Below are 13,391 nucleotides of genomic sequence, written 5' to 3'. Positions count from 1 at the left end.
TAGCATTTGTTGTCATTACTTTCTATGTTTGATAATAACATGAGGTTGGGGGTGAGGGGAATCCCGTCAACTAAAATTTGGAGAGGAGCTTGTGTGTGTGTGTGTGTGTGTGTGTGAGTGTGAGTGAGAGAGAGAGAGAGAGAGAGAGAGAGAGCGCATCTGTGTGCATAAGACTGTCCCTGCTGGATAAAACCAATGTCCTATTTAGCATTCTGTTGTCACAATGGCTATCCAGATATCCAGTGCTATTTTCCCAGAAAAAGAGGTTCCAGAACTCACCATGAACGCCTCCTTTGTTCTCTTATAATGGCAATGGTGCCCACCTGAGTGGTGCCGGAACTGAATTCCAGCTGGGGGTGGGGGAGCCCTATGCAAAGCCCACAAAGCAGGGTGTATGGGGGGGGGACAGCTATATAGAGAGCTACAGTGGTGCCTCGCAAGACGAAATTAATTTGTTCCGTGAGTTTTTTCGCCTTGCGAAGCACGGTGTCAGGAAAGTTTTGGGAAAGCTTCAAAAATCACCAAAGTCTTCAAAAACCTCAAAAAAGGCTACCACACCACGTTCTATGAGTTGCTCCTCGAAGTCAAGTCGCAACTGTGTTAACGGTGTTAAGAAAAAGGAAACAAACTTGCAAGACGTTTTCGTCTTGCGAAGCAAGCCCATAGGGAAATTCGTCTTGCGAAGCAGCTCAAAAAACGCAAAACCCTTTCGTCTAGCGAGTTTTTCGTCTTGCGAGGCATTTGTCTTGCGGGGCACCACTGTATAAGGAACAGTAAAGGATGGAAGCAACAGATCAAAATGATGCTTTGTGAGGGCTCTCATTTGGTACTGAGTGTGGCGATCACACAGGGTCCCTGGACATTTCACCGTCTATTGATCCCTGTGCCACCACTTGATTTCTCGCTGCCACCACCCAGGCCCTACCTGGTACAATACTGAGTCCAGTCAGGTTTAAATTGGAACATAAACTTCTGTTTATTTATTGCAGTTTAACAAGCGTGTGGTTTCATAAAGGGTATCAGTCAATTACAATCATAGGGTGCCTATCCGGACCTATAACTTCCACTACCTGCTCTCTCTCACTAAACCACCTCTCAGATATTGTCTTCCTAGCTCCTAACTGTTCCTGACTCAGCTTCTTTCTCTACACTAACTCAACCTACCCACAGACTCTATCCCAATTCACTCCCACTCCAACCAACCACCCAACTCCCAAGGAACTCCCCCCTTCGCCCCTCCCAGAGCTGGCTTTATAGTCCCTCTGACTCCACCCCCTGGGTTCTGATTGGGTAACCTGTTTAACTATTTCAACTCCAGCACTCTCATATGTTAACGTCACACCGAGCTTCTACTTAGAAGGGTGGTAATTACTCTAAATCACCCTGACTTGCCTCATTTTGGCCCTCTGCAGAGCCCATGTACATTCCTGTATTACTAACCAGTACATCTGAGCTGAGTTCACACATGAAATGCAGCAAATCCAGGTTGATTACCGATGCACTTTGGATAGGGATCTGCAGCCAAGTTACTAATGAGAGGGATACATTCCATTCAGCCTACTGTGTGCACATCATACAATGTTGTGTTTTTAAAAAAACAACATTCAGAACTTGCGGAACGAATTAATTTCATCTTGCGAGGCACCACTGTAGCTCTCTATATAGCTGTTCCCCCCCATACGCCCTGCTTTGTGGGCTTTGCATAGGGCTCCCCTACCCCCAGCTGCAGCCTTATGAGTCTACCTCTATAATAAAATTAGTTGGCAAATGCATGCATGTTGTTCTCATACATCGGTCTTGGCACACATTTGGAATTATATATTTGGTGTATCGCTAAAAATGCAAAGTGTGAACTGATTTTTAAACGTCCCAAAGTAGATTCTTTCCATCTACATGCTAGGAAGACACCCACCTGCAATTTGCAACGAAAGAAAGCAACAAAACCTTGGGAAATGTTTCCCACTCCCCCATGGTAAGGTTATCTTTTTGAGTTCTCTTAAGACGCCTTGGAAGGATGGATCATGTGTGTGGGGAATCTTTGGCCCTCCAGATATTGCCGAACAGCATCTCCCACCAGCCCTAGCAAGCCTGGCAAATGACCAGGCATGATGGGAGCTGTAGTTCAACAGCATCTGGAAGGTCAAAGGTTCCCCACATGCCTGTTCTAATTTAGTCACATGTGTCAGGCAACTCCTTCAGTGGAATCTGGACTGCTTCACCTGGGCTTGTCAATTAAATTTGTAGCCTAATGCTCTTATGTGAGGAGTCTTATCTATTTTGATGAGTAACTTCCATCCGATGATAAAGTTGACATCCTGGCATTTCTGTCTTCTGCACTAGCACTAATGAGCCACTAGGATCCTCTGCAGGAAACAGCCACACTAACATTAAACAAAGAAAAATACCTCTCTGCAGACTAGAGACAGAAGTCACACTCTCGGCAAGCAGCTTTACCTCCTTATGGACCTTGATCCCGATTTGAAATGAGCTCCATCTATCAGAGCGCCAGGATAGCTTCAGAAACAAGCCATCAGACTGTCAAGTTAGAATTCAAAAAGTCTTCTGATGGTTGCTCCAAAATAGCACTGGGGAGGTTATATTTTACAGATGCCAATTCACTTTTCTTTGGGATGTATGTGCTACTAACAGCACTCACACAAAGTCTGAAGAGAGGCTGGGTCCACAAAGTGGCGTAGCATGGGAGGGGTTGCAGGGGTGGTTGTCCAGGGTGTAAAATTGTTAGGCGGTGCAAAATCTAAACACCTAGTACTGCCTCAATACAGCTGCGTGTTTCCGTTGCTGGGCTCTGTTGAAAACGGCTTCTCCATAGGAACCAGGAAGTGACCTCTTCAGACAATGGAAAGACTCTTCTTTTCTTATCTCTGTTGCTGCAGTCTCCTGGATGATGCAGGCACTGCTAGGCAGTTGAATGCACATGTGTACTCTGTTTGTTTCCCTTCGTCCCCACTTCCATGTGGCCCCGGGCACTGGCAACCCATGCTATGCTACTGGGTCATTGTCATTCCACAGGAATCCTGGGAATGGTCATAGTGTTGCAAAGGAAGTTTTCAATTTGCAGCTGGCCATTCTAAGCCTTTCTAAGAACTGCAATACATCACAATGTGAGGAGGGGAGCTGTGTCTGGTAAAGTGCTAGATAATCAATACAACTGTCTTTGGTCTCACACCCTTTGTATCCTGCTCCAGTTTCTGGTTTTGGATTCGTAACTTCTTTGGGTTGCTACTGAACAAAGGTTGGCTAGAAACTGAACCAATGAATAAATGTTCTCTAAGGCTGTTCCTTGCCCCTCGGTTCAAGCTCTCCTGCCGGCATCTCTTGTGCAAGAGGAAATTCCAGGCTCTTTCATTCTTCCAAGTTACTAATGAGAGGGATACATTCCATTCAGCCTACTGTGTGCACATCGTACAATGTTATGTTTTTAAAAAAACAACATTCAGAACTAATTTTACAGGACGTTTCATTTGCACTACAGTGTTTTCTGTGGGGCATTCTGGGGTCTTACAGGGAGGGGTGGATCTATCAATTTCAGTTGCTCTTCCTCATTTTTTTCAACATTAATTTCAGTTCATTTCCTTGTCAGCTGGTGATTTTTTTTAAAAAAAGTTTTCATGTAAACCCATTAGTATTTTTGAGCAAATTTCTCCTAATCCCAATTTTTCATAATACATATTTGCAAATCAATTTCCCCTAAAACTCGGATGGAGAACTGCACAACAAAACTCAGAGAAGTGCAATTTTCGAATCATACTAGCAGCGGCTTTCCATGTTTTTGGACCAGGAATTTCCCCTATGTCTACTTGGAGATGCTGTGTGGTGAATTCTCTATTTGGCCTCATCCTCTTTTAAAGCCATCCAAGGGTCTGCATTGTGTGAGCAGAGCAGACGTCCTTTTCCAATCGCTCAAGACACCTTTTGGAACTCAACCCTTGTTATTTTTTAACATTTCTGTTCCAACTGTCTGATACCACCCCCACCCCTGCAAAAACAACAACTCTTAAGGCATCTGTAAGAGAAGGAATTAATGAATGGTAGAAGGAAAGGGGCTGTAGGAGGAGGAGATGGAAAGTAAAAGTGCTGGATTCAGGGCAGTGCAAGTGGTTTCCTTACAGTGAGTCGAACCAAGGGGCCCCAAAATATTAGTAGTAGTAGTAGTAGTAGTAGTAGTAGTACCTGTGCTTGTCCTCCGTTCTTCCTCAGTAGCCTGTTGTTGGGAAAAACTGAGGGCACAAGGAGAAGGGGACAACAGAGGACAAGATGGTTGACAGTGTTCTTGAAGCTACTAACATAAGTTTGACCAAACTGCGGGAGGCAGTGGAAGACAGGAGTGCCTGGCATGCTCTGGTCCATGGGGTTATGAAGAGTTGGACACGACTAAATGACTAAACAACAACAAAAGTAGTACCTGCTGAGAAGATCCATTTAAAAAGCAACTGTACCAAAATATATTATTGTGAAAATAAGAAATATTGTGTGTGCATGCACGTGCCAAATTTTGCCCTCACTCAAGGTGCCATCATACCAAAGTCCGCCCCTGAGAGGGGGAACAGGATCAGAGGGAAGGGACAGGTATGTGTGGGGTCTGCTGAGAAGGAGAATTCGAAGAGGCCCTCAAAAAAGACCTGGGGAAAGGTGGGAGGAGGTCAAGACAGTTAGGCAGTAGGCAGAGGAGTTGGGTACGTTGAGTCGGGAACATGATCTCCTGTTCCTTATTGAATGATTGCGTGTTCCTTCTTGCAATGTTCCCTAGATAAATATGACTGTTGGTTCCAATAGTTGTTGTGTTTTGTCCTGGGTGGATTCCAGGCTAATAAATCCCATTCTTACCGTTACCAGCACAGTCCAGCAGATTTAAGGAGGCATCTCCTCCTGCGCTATTCCTCTTATTTATTCAAGCGTTTATAAACTGCCTCCCAATGAATGTTTGCCAAGCACTGTGTGAGGAAAATATTAAAAGAACAACATATACAGTATAGTAAAAATGAAGTAGGCAGAATCAAACGCACCCATCTTTAAAACATCAAATTATGAGGTTCAATATCAGTATAAAATGGTTGAATCATATTTCTTGGAATGCCCTCAATGGCCTAGGTCTTCAGCTGGTGGTTTGGGAGCCACAGGGGGGGCTGTGAGGCCTCACCAGGTGGGTCACAGCTAACTTGCTGCCGCCATGTTGGATTCTGGCTAAGGCTGACTAGGCCAAAGGAACACTATTTGCAATGTCTAGGCTAGGACACATTCATCTGACGAGATACTCATTTTTTCGATTACCGTGAGTCCTGCAATATGGCACGAGAAAAGCATAAGCCATTAAAAAACAACAACATATTTCTGGCCAGCCACATCTCCCAACTTCCTTTATCTAGTCTAGTTTTATGGCTTTCTAGGCTTCTCCTAGAGTGCAAAATCACTGCTTTTCAATAGCTTTTCAGCTAAGATTAAGTGTAAAAATCACAGTATTTTATTCCCTAACCGTTCCCCATCAACTAAACAAGAAAAAAATGCATTAGGAAATTATCAAAGGGAGGAGAAAATTTCAGCGTAAGTCTCATGGGTGGCATGCAAGCTTTTAGTTTTTTGTTTTGCCTTGCTGCCTTTTTCGGTGGCTGGGAGGTGTTTGTGGGTGTCCTTTCATTCTACAAAGCCTCTTTCTTCTGCTCTGCACTCTGCAGCCTTCCTGGGTGCCCATGCTTTGATGAAAGCCCAGGAAAGAATGTCATGATGAGGTAATTCCTCCCATGGGGCTCTTTCAACTCAGGAAGCTTGAGCAGTTGGGGAGGCCTCAGAGCACTGGACAGAAAGTTCAGTGGAAAGAAACACACACACTCACATTCGGCCACCACACAACGGGAAGCCAAATTCAAAACACTGTAAGGACTGAAATTCTGAAAAGATTGCACCTTTGATGGAAAAGGGCCGAAAGCCTCTTTGAAATGGGAAGACGACTTTGGAGAAATCAGAGTTCAGCAGTGAGGAGGTGGCGCTTACACCCCTTCCTGAGGCCACTCAGGCAGCAGAGAGAGTAGGATTTCTGCCTCCTGCTAAGAACCTCCCATGTTTTGGTTCTCTGGTGAAGCAACCCAGGAACATCCTAATGATAGGCTTTCTTGGTTTTCTTTACATCCGCTTTCAGCTTACTCTGTTCTCGGTGCAAAGGCATGCTCAAGATGCATTCTTCTTTGGCATAAACTGAAACAAACCCATGCAAACATTCCCCACATTGTCCAAAAGGGTTTTATTCATGCACATATTTTGCTCTTTAATAAAGTGCATCTGCTTAGCAGGAGCAAGACAAAGGAGGTTTCACAGAAGGGGAAAAGTGCTCTTGTGCACTCCCATAAGCATCTGTTTGGCCACTGAGAGAACAGGATGCTGGACTTGATGGGCCATTGGCCGGATCCTGCAAACTCTACCTGTATTCTTATGCCAGTGGGTGCAATCCCACTCCCCACTCCTGTTTACTGAACACATAACAGCTCGATTTTCATGATGTGATGTGGGGACAGCAAAATGCCGAATGTGAAGAAGTCAGAACATGGGAAAGTACTGATACCCATTGTGGTGGAAATCCCAGTTGAGGGCTGCCATTTTGGGCAACATCCCTATGTCAGATGCATAGCCAGGTGCTTAGCTTTGATTCTGGGTGGGATGAGTCAAGGGAAGCCTGCTCATTACTCTAGCAACCTCTTGTCTCTCCTTGATGGAGGGGACAAAGCCCAGGTCATGTGTTTTGCATACGCAAGGTCCCAGGCTGAACTCCTGTTCCCTTTAGCTCTAAGGATCTCACTCAGGTGGTCTTTGTCACCCCTGCTATCTGTGCTAGAAGAACCATTGGTGTGACTCCATATAAGGCAGTTCTGCATAGCCTTGAAAAAGGACGCAGTCATGCCCCAGAAGTCTTCTATTTCACAAAACCATAGAATTACAGAGCTGGAAGGGACCACTAGAGTCATCTAGTCCGAACTCCTGCAAAGCAGGAATCTTTCGCCCCAAATCAGGACTCAAACGCATGACCCTGAGATTAAAAGTCTCATGTTCTACCGACTGAGTTATCCCAGGGAGGTCTTCTATTTGAAGGATGGAAGCTCATTTTAGTAGAGAGGACTTGGGCTAACTAAGTAGTAGCTTGTGTGTGTGTGTCCAACAACATTTGAAGGTCCACAGATTTTCCAGCTCTGCCAAAATATTATATAAAAAACACCGGACCTAGGTCTAGCATCTCAGCAGTTTCTACCTCCAACAACTGTTAATCATGCACATGGAAATCCATTCCCCATGCTTGTCATATGATTCAGTGATCAGACGCAATTTTGTCCAGCATTTCTCTCTGACGCTAGCGTTAACTAGGCCAGTGGCTGTCAACTGTGACACGGCTGCGTATTATAAACAGAAACAGGTCAGGTAGAGAGATCAGCGATTGAGGAGGTGATTACGCATGTACAGAAGTTACAGGATCAAAAGGAGGTGGAAACTGTCAGAGGAGTGGAGGGAGGTTCAACAAACTAAAATACGTGATGTGGAAAATGGAAAGATGGAAGTTTTTATAGAAAATGTAATAAAAAATATTTGCAAAAAAACAACAACAAAAAAGGAGGTGGAAACCTGTGCTTGAAGGTATTCACAACAATAACCTGTTTTCAAAATATGTTGGCTCTGTGTGGACACTGCACCATAGGAGCTAACTCCAGGAGCCATAGGTGCTTCAGAAGCCACATTAATATAAATGTGGGGGCCGGGCACCCACAAAGTCAACGAGAAAAGCTGCCAGCGGCAGCAGTGCTGTCTCCAAGAGAGAAGCAGTTCAGCTCCGCCCTCCGTGGCCAGTGAGCGAGGCACCCTTTTCCCGGGAGTAGCGGGGGCTCAGACATGGAGGCAGAGGCGTGTGCAATTGTGTGCATGTGACGTCGCATGTCCACATTACAGTGGCGGGCACCCACAACCCTGAGGGCGAGTTAGCACTCCTGCAATGCACCATGAAACCTCCACAGAGAGGATCAACACTGAATCAGCTTGATCACCTTTGTGGCTGCCATGATCTAGCTGGGTAGGGTTGGGGTGTGTGTGGAATTGATCAGGTGAGGTGGGTCCAATGTAGTAATCTGTCTTGCCGGACAGAATGGTGCCTACCGCCTTGAAGGAGGCAATGGTATTTAAAAAGAAAAAAACACATTGGAACCGGGAGTTTGTAACACCAACCCCCACCCCAAACCAAGTAACTGCGTGAGAGATAATACTGTACTTGAAACCCATTTCTAAGCATTTACCATGTGAGTAAAATCCACTCTCTGTTAAAAGCTACATTCTCTTTTGTGGTCTCAAGGGGGTGTTCCTGTCATTATCTGACTCAGTTTTCTGAAAGGGAAGAGGGCTTCCTGCCCCCCACCCCCGGTCCCATAACAAGAAGTAAAAAGCCTCTATTTGTACGATAGACCTTCTTGTTTTTGGAAGCTGGTCTATTTGGAGAGCTTTTAGCACATGGCGGTAATTTGTCAGGAAATGGAGGTGTTTCTTGACAGCTGCTTTTCCAGTGGGTCACTATAATATGGCTTATGAGGCCCTCTTTCCCACCACTGTAATGAGGCTGAATGATGACTGCTGATCTCTGGAGAATGCTTTGAATATGGCAGGAAATTGCTTCCCTTCCAAAAAGCGAAAAGGAAAGAAAAAGCATCACACTTCTGCGATTGGATAGTCAAGCCAAGAGACTGATTTGCACAGATAATCCGTGCTATAAACGGCAACAGATAGCACAAGGAGTTTTCGTCCCAGTGGCAAAGTTAAAAAGAAGAACCCCACGCACGCAGAGGTTGCTCAGAGATAACAGGGAACCGGTTTGTGGACTTTCAATGAGCGCTTGTGAGTAGGGAGGAAAATGTCCCCCACATACAGGGTCACGCAATCCTACCCACCAGCTCTTTAGCTTAACAAGATAGATATAGCTTTCCCTCTAGGTTTGATTTGGGGGGGGGCGTTAACACTCCAACCCTGTTGAGGACTGTAGAAGGAAGGGCGATATCTCAGTGGCGGGGCATGAGGAATGTTCCAAGTTCAATTCCTGGCACCTCCACCTAGGGCTGGGAACATCTCCTGCCTTGAAACCCTGGAGAGCTGCTGCCAGTCTGCGCAGACAGTACTGGGCTAGATGGACCAGTGGTCCCACATGGCACAAGCGAGCTCCCTTTGTTCCTAAGCAAATGTTTTATATCAGTCTCTCTTCTGTATTTTAAAACTCGCAGCCTCCTTTCCAGCTTCCATAGTGCTCTGCTGCATGAGGAACTTCACATGTAAACAGGTGCTACACTTAAGGTTTCCTGACGTTACAAACCAGCAGCTGCATCGCAGTCTTGGGTGGATCATTGGCAAGAGCACCAACCATTCAGTTCTCTCTTGCCCCTCTTCTAGGTGATTGGTGCTCTTGCCACAATGATCTGCTACAAATAACTGATGCCTTTGCCTGCGGGCAATTGGTGCAATCTGAGCAGGGCTGTATGTATCGAGCTCTGATCGCCAGATAGGGCTTTGGCCTGGGTGAGGATCCGCTTATGCTATGGATTGCTCCTGAACGCCCAAACAGCAGCCGCTCGTGCAACGATCCAAACCAGCTTTCCTTTCTCACAAGCGAGTGTCGCCGTTGACGGACGCCTCTACGCAAGAGGTCTCTCCTTTGTTCAGTTCAGGCACAGGCAACTTGGCGGCAGACAGCTCACAGTTTTGGGTTGCCGTTGCCTCTTCCCCTCGTCTGAATCGCTTTGCAATTAAAACGCAGAGGACGATGTATAGGAGGCAGGTTGCACCTCTTATCGAGAGAAGAAATCCCACATAGACGTTCCTAGGAGGAGGGTAGACAGAACAGCTCAGTGCAACAGAACTTAAGGAAGAACAAAAGATGTCATTTAGCCAGGCTAGGGCCATTCCACTCCTCCAATGGAGATCACTTGAGGGACACCCCAATTTGACATATGTCTTGGGTGTTCTCTGCTGGTTGGCTTCACCCTTAGAGACACTGGAGTGGTATTTGCGTGGCTTATCCCAATGCCTATGGCCAAAACCTACACATTTGTAACCAATAAAGTTGTGGCCTCATTTGATCCCATAAAACCAACATCCTGTGTACTGTCTAGTTCGGTGGTTTTCAACCAATGTGCTGTGGCACCCTGGGGTGCCTTGAATGATGGTCAGAGCTGCCATGGCCAATGCCATGTCCCTCTTTCCTTCCCTCCCTCCTCTGATGCCCTCTTATGTCTCTGCCCCCTACAAGCTCGCCCGGCGAATGGTGCCTCTGGGGGCTGGCCAGGGGGTGCTTCCCAGGCCCCTGTGGGGCAGAGTGAGGAGGCACCTTTCTTTGGGGCGGGGGGGCAGCTCAGAGACCAGGGGTGGCAGCAGTGGCTGCCCGGAGGACTCCCAAGGAGAGGGGAGAGGAGAGGGGGCTGAGGGAACACTCTAGGGCATGGGTAGGCAAACTAAGGCCTGGTTGCCAAATCCGGCCCAATCGCCTTCTAAATCTGGCCCGCAGACGGTCTGGGAATCAGTGTGTTTTTACATGAGTAGAATGTGTCCTTTTATTTAAGATGCATCTCTGGGTTATTTGTGGGGCATAGGAATTTGTTCATTCCCCCCTCCCAAAAATATATATATAGTCTGGCCCCCCACAAGGTCTGAGGGACAGTGAACCGGCCCCCTGCTCTAGGGTGTTTGAAAAGGGGTGAGGGGCTGCTGGCTCTGCAGACAAGGGGTGACATAACTTGGCTCTTGAGCCCTACAGGGGTGCCGCAGAAAGAATGTAGTTGATCAAGGGAGCCATAGACTCAAAAAGGTTGAAAACGTCTGGTGTAGTTATTTCGCTCCCAGAGAACCGGGTGGTTACAGGGCATTGACCCGCAAACAGTGCAACAAAACTTAAGGAAGAACAAAACAAGCCATTTAGCACTTTGGGGGGAGGGGTGACATACTTGAGAATTAAAAGACTTCAAAGCAGTTCATGGTTAATCTACCCCAGAGAAAGTGGGGCAGGGAAGGTGTCAAAGGAACTCATTCTGGATAGCTCAGTTGGTTGGAGTGTGGCACTCATAATGCCAAGGTTGCAGGTTCGATCCTCTTATGGGACAGAGCCACTTCCGAACTAGAGAAGAGGTGGAGTTACGGGCTTCATGCCCTCTCCAAGTGTGCGGGGGCTGGCCCCTAATCGGCTGGCCTAGGGGGAGTGGCCTGGGTTATTTAGCTCCGGCGCGGCCGGGGATCTCCCTCTTTTGCTTCAGCTTCTCCAGTTTCCTACCCTCCCGGCCTTTAAGGTTTTCCTTTGACCTTGCTATGGACCTCAGTTGGTTGCTGTTAAAGGGCCTGGTAGGAATTTTTTCCACTTGGCAAATTGGCACCAGCCACTTGGTTTTTCGCCTACCTCGTAGCAAATCGTCACAACTTCCTGGGATTGGCGGTTAGGCATTGGGAGGGGTATTGTTATGTAGATGAAGGGGGGGAGGAAGCGCCATCACCTCCCCCGGATTGCGAAGGGTAGTCCAGTAAAGGATTCCGGGGGGTTTGGCCCTGTCCAAAGCCTATGGAGGTGAGGGCCTAAGGCATGCCCCCAAGCGGTGACCCCGGTGGAGTTCCTAGTTGATGTGCATCAGCAGGACTCCCCCCACTGGTGGCTAACGCTTCCCGGTCTTCAAGCAAGCAGGCTGAAGCCGGATAGTCAGTTAGGACCAATGCCTAAGCCAATACCGCACATCACCTGTAACCAATAAAGTTGTGGCCATTTTTTGCCCATTAACCTAAATAATTGTGTCATGTGTCTATATTTCCATTGGGGGGAGGCGGGAACTCGCCACGCAACTCCATATTACTACATTGCAGGGGGTTAGACTAGATGATCCACAGAGTCCCTTCCAGCTCTACAATATGATTCCATTATGACCAGTTGGTTTCTTCTATATGCAATTAACTCGGCAGCTGCCAATGTGGGGTAGTGGTTACAGTGCTGGCCCAGGACCAGGGAGAGCAGAGTTCAAATTCCCACCTAGCCATGAAGCTCATCGAATCACCTTTACCTACTGCTCACTCACAACCTCTCCTTCCTCTCCTGTCAAGCAGAGGCTTGACAACCATATGTCAGGAGTGCTCTGATGGTGTTTCCTGCTTGGCAGGGGGTTGGACTCGATGGCCCTTGTGGTCTCTTCCAACTCTATGATTCTATGATTCTATGATTCCTCACAGGGTTGTTATGAGGATAAAATGAGGATTTTTGTTCTCTGCATTGTGAAGTTGTATGAAAGGCAGCATCTTAATATATTATCCCAATAAATAAATGAGAATACAGTGTTTTGTTTTGTTTTGAAGCTCCTTTCTTGGGACAGGCTGGGAGAAGCAAGCTATATGATTGAGACCGTTTAAGAGGTTTAGAAACAGGGAGGGAAACTAACTTCAACTGCCTTGCATATTAGTAAGATGAACCAACCCGCACGTCTTAAACAAATGCCGTAGGAGTTTCCTCTCCGGCTGAGAAAGAAGCCAGTGTGGTGTAGAGGTTAAGAGCAGTAGACTCGTAATCTGGTGAACCGGGTTCGCTTCCCCGCTCCTCCACATGCAGCTGCTGGGTGACCTTGGGCCAGTCACACTTCTCTGAAGTCTCTCAGCCTCACTCACCTCACAGAGTGTTTGTTGTGGGGGAGGAAGGGAAAGGAGAATGTTCGCCGCTTTGAGACTCCTTCGGGTAGTGATAAAGCGGGATATCAAATCCAAACTCTTCCTCTCGGTTTTCTCACGCTGAGAATGCTTGCACGAAAACAGAGAGGGAATCTCAGCTCCCGTTGAGACTCACCTGAACATCTCTGTGCTGTACGCTCTGCAAGACCCCGATTCGCCACAGCTTTTCACACCCCATTTCAAGCAGGTTGTATCGATCAGAGCTCCAAAATAAAGAGGCGCGGGAAGTCCGCCTGAAAAGAAGAACCACCAGCAGTGACGTGAGCCTGGCAACGTGGGTTTTTTTCAGCGAGAGTCAGAAAACGGCCAGGAGTTCATGGTAGACCTTCACATGCAGAAAGTCTTGAGACTTACTGTATTTTTCGCTCTATAAGACACACTTTTTTCCTCCTAAAAAGTAAGGGGAAACGTGTGTGCGTCTTATGGAGTGAATGCAGGCTGCGCAGCTATCGCTGAAGCCAGCACAGCAAGAGGGAGAGCTGTGCAGCGCCTCTTGTTGTGATGCCTTCACAGCAACGCACCATGAGGGACGGAAGGGAGCCCTTCCATCCCTCATCCTCCTTCGCTGGGAAGCCAGCAGACCAAGAGGCGCTGCGCAGCTCTCCCTTTTGCTCTGCTGGGTTCAGCAGAGCAGCGCAGTACCTCTTCAGCGAAGCGGGAGGAGGAAAATAAGG

At 47.2% G+C, this 13,391-nt stretch overlaps 1 protein-coding gene across 2 annotated transcripts in view; it reads right to left on the bottom strand.

Moving 5' to 3' along the window:
• Positions 1-6,237: 6,237 nt before the first annotated feature.
• The window catches only part of LOC310686839 (solute carrier organic anion transporter family member 1C1-like), a 32,429-nt gene continuing 25,275 nt past the window's right edge, over positions 6,238-13,391 (bottom strand). Inside the window, exons 14-17 of one of the 2 annotated variants that reach the window (XM_083461184.1) lie at positions 12,833-12,950; positions 8,959-9,847; positions 7,621-8,919; positions 6,238-7,489 (exon numbers count right to left, since the gene is read on the bottom strand). In XM_083461184.1, the coding sequence (XP_083317310.1) occupies positions 9,631-9,847; positions 12,833-12,950 (335 nt within the window). In that variant the 3' untranslated portion in view covers positions 6,238-7,489; positions 7,621-8,919; positions 8,959-9,630. Of the gene's footprint in view, positions 7,490-7,620; positions 9,848-12,832; positions 12,951-13,391 lie in introns of both variants that reach the window. The other variant, XM_083461183.1, reaches the window with a different exon arrangement.

Source organism: Podarcis liolepis, assembly GCF_965112155.1.
Source record: "Podarcis liolepis genome assembly, chromosome: 10".
In the NCBI taxonomy this organism is placed as follows: Eukaryota; Metazoa; Chordata; class Lepidosauria; order Squamata; family Lacertidae; genus Podarcis; species Podarcis liolepis.
The sequence above is the reverse complement of the archived record's forward strand: the minus strand, read 5'-3'. Positions and strand labels throughout refer to the sequence as shown.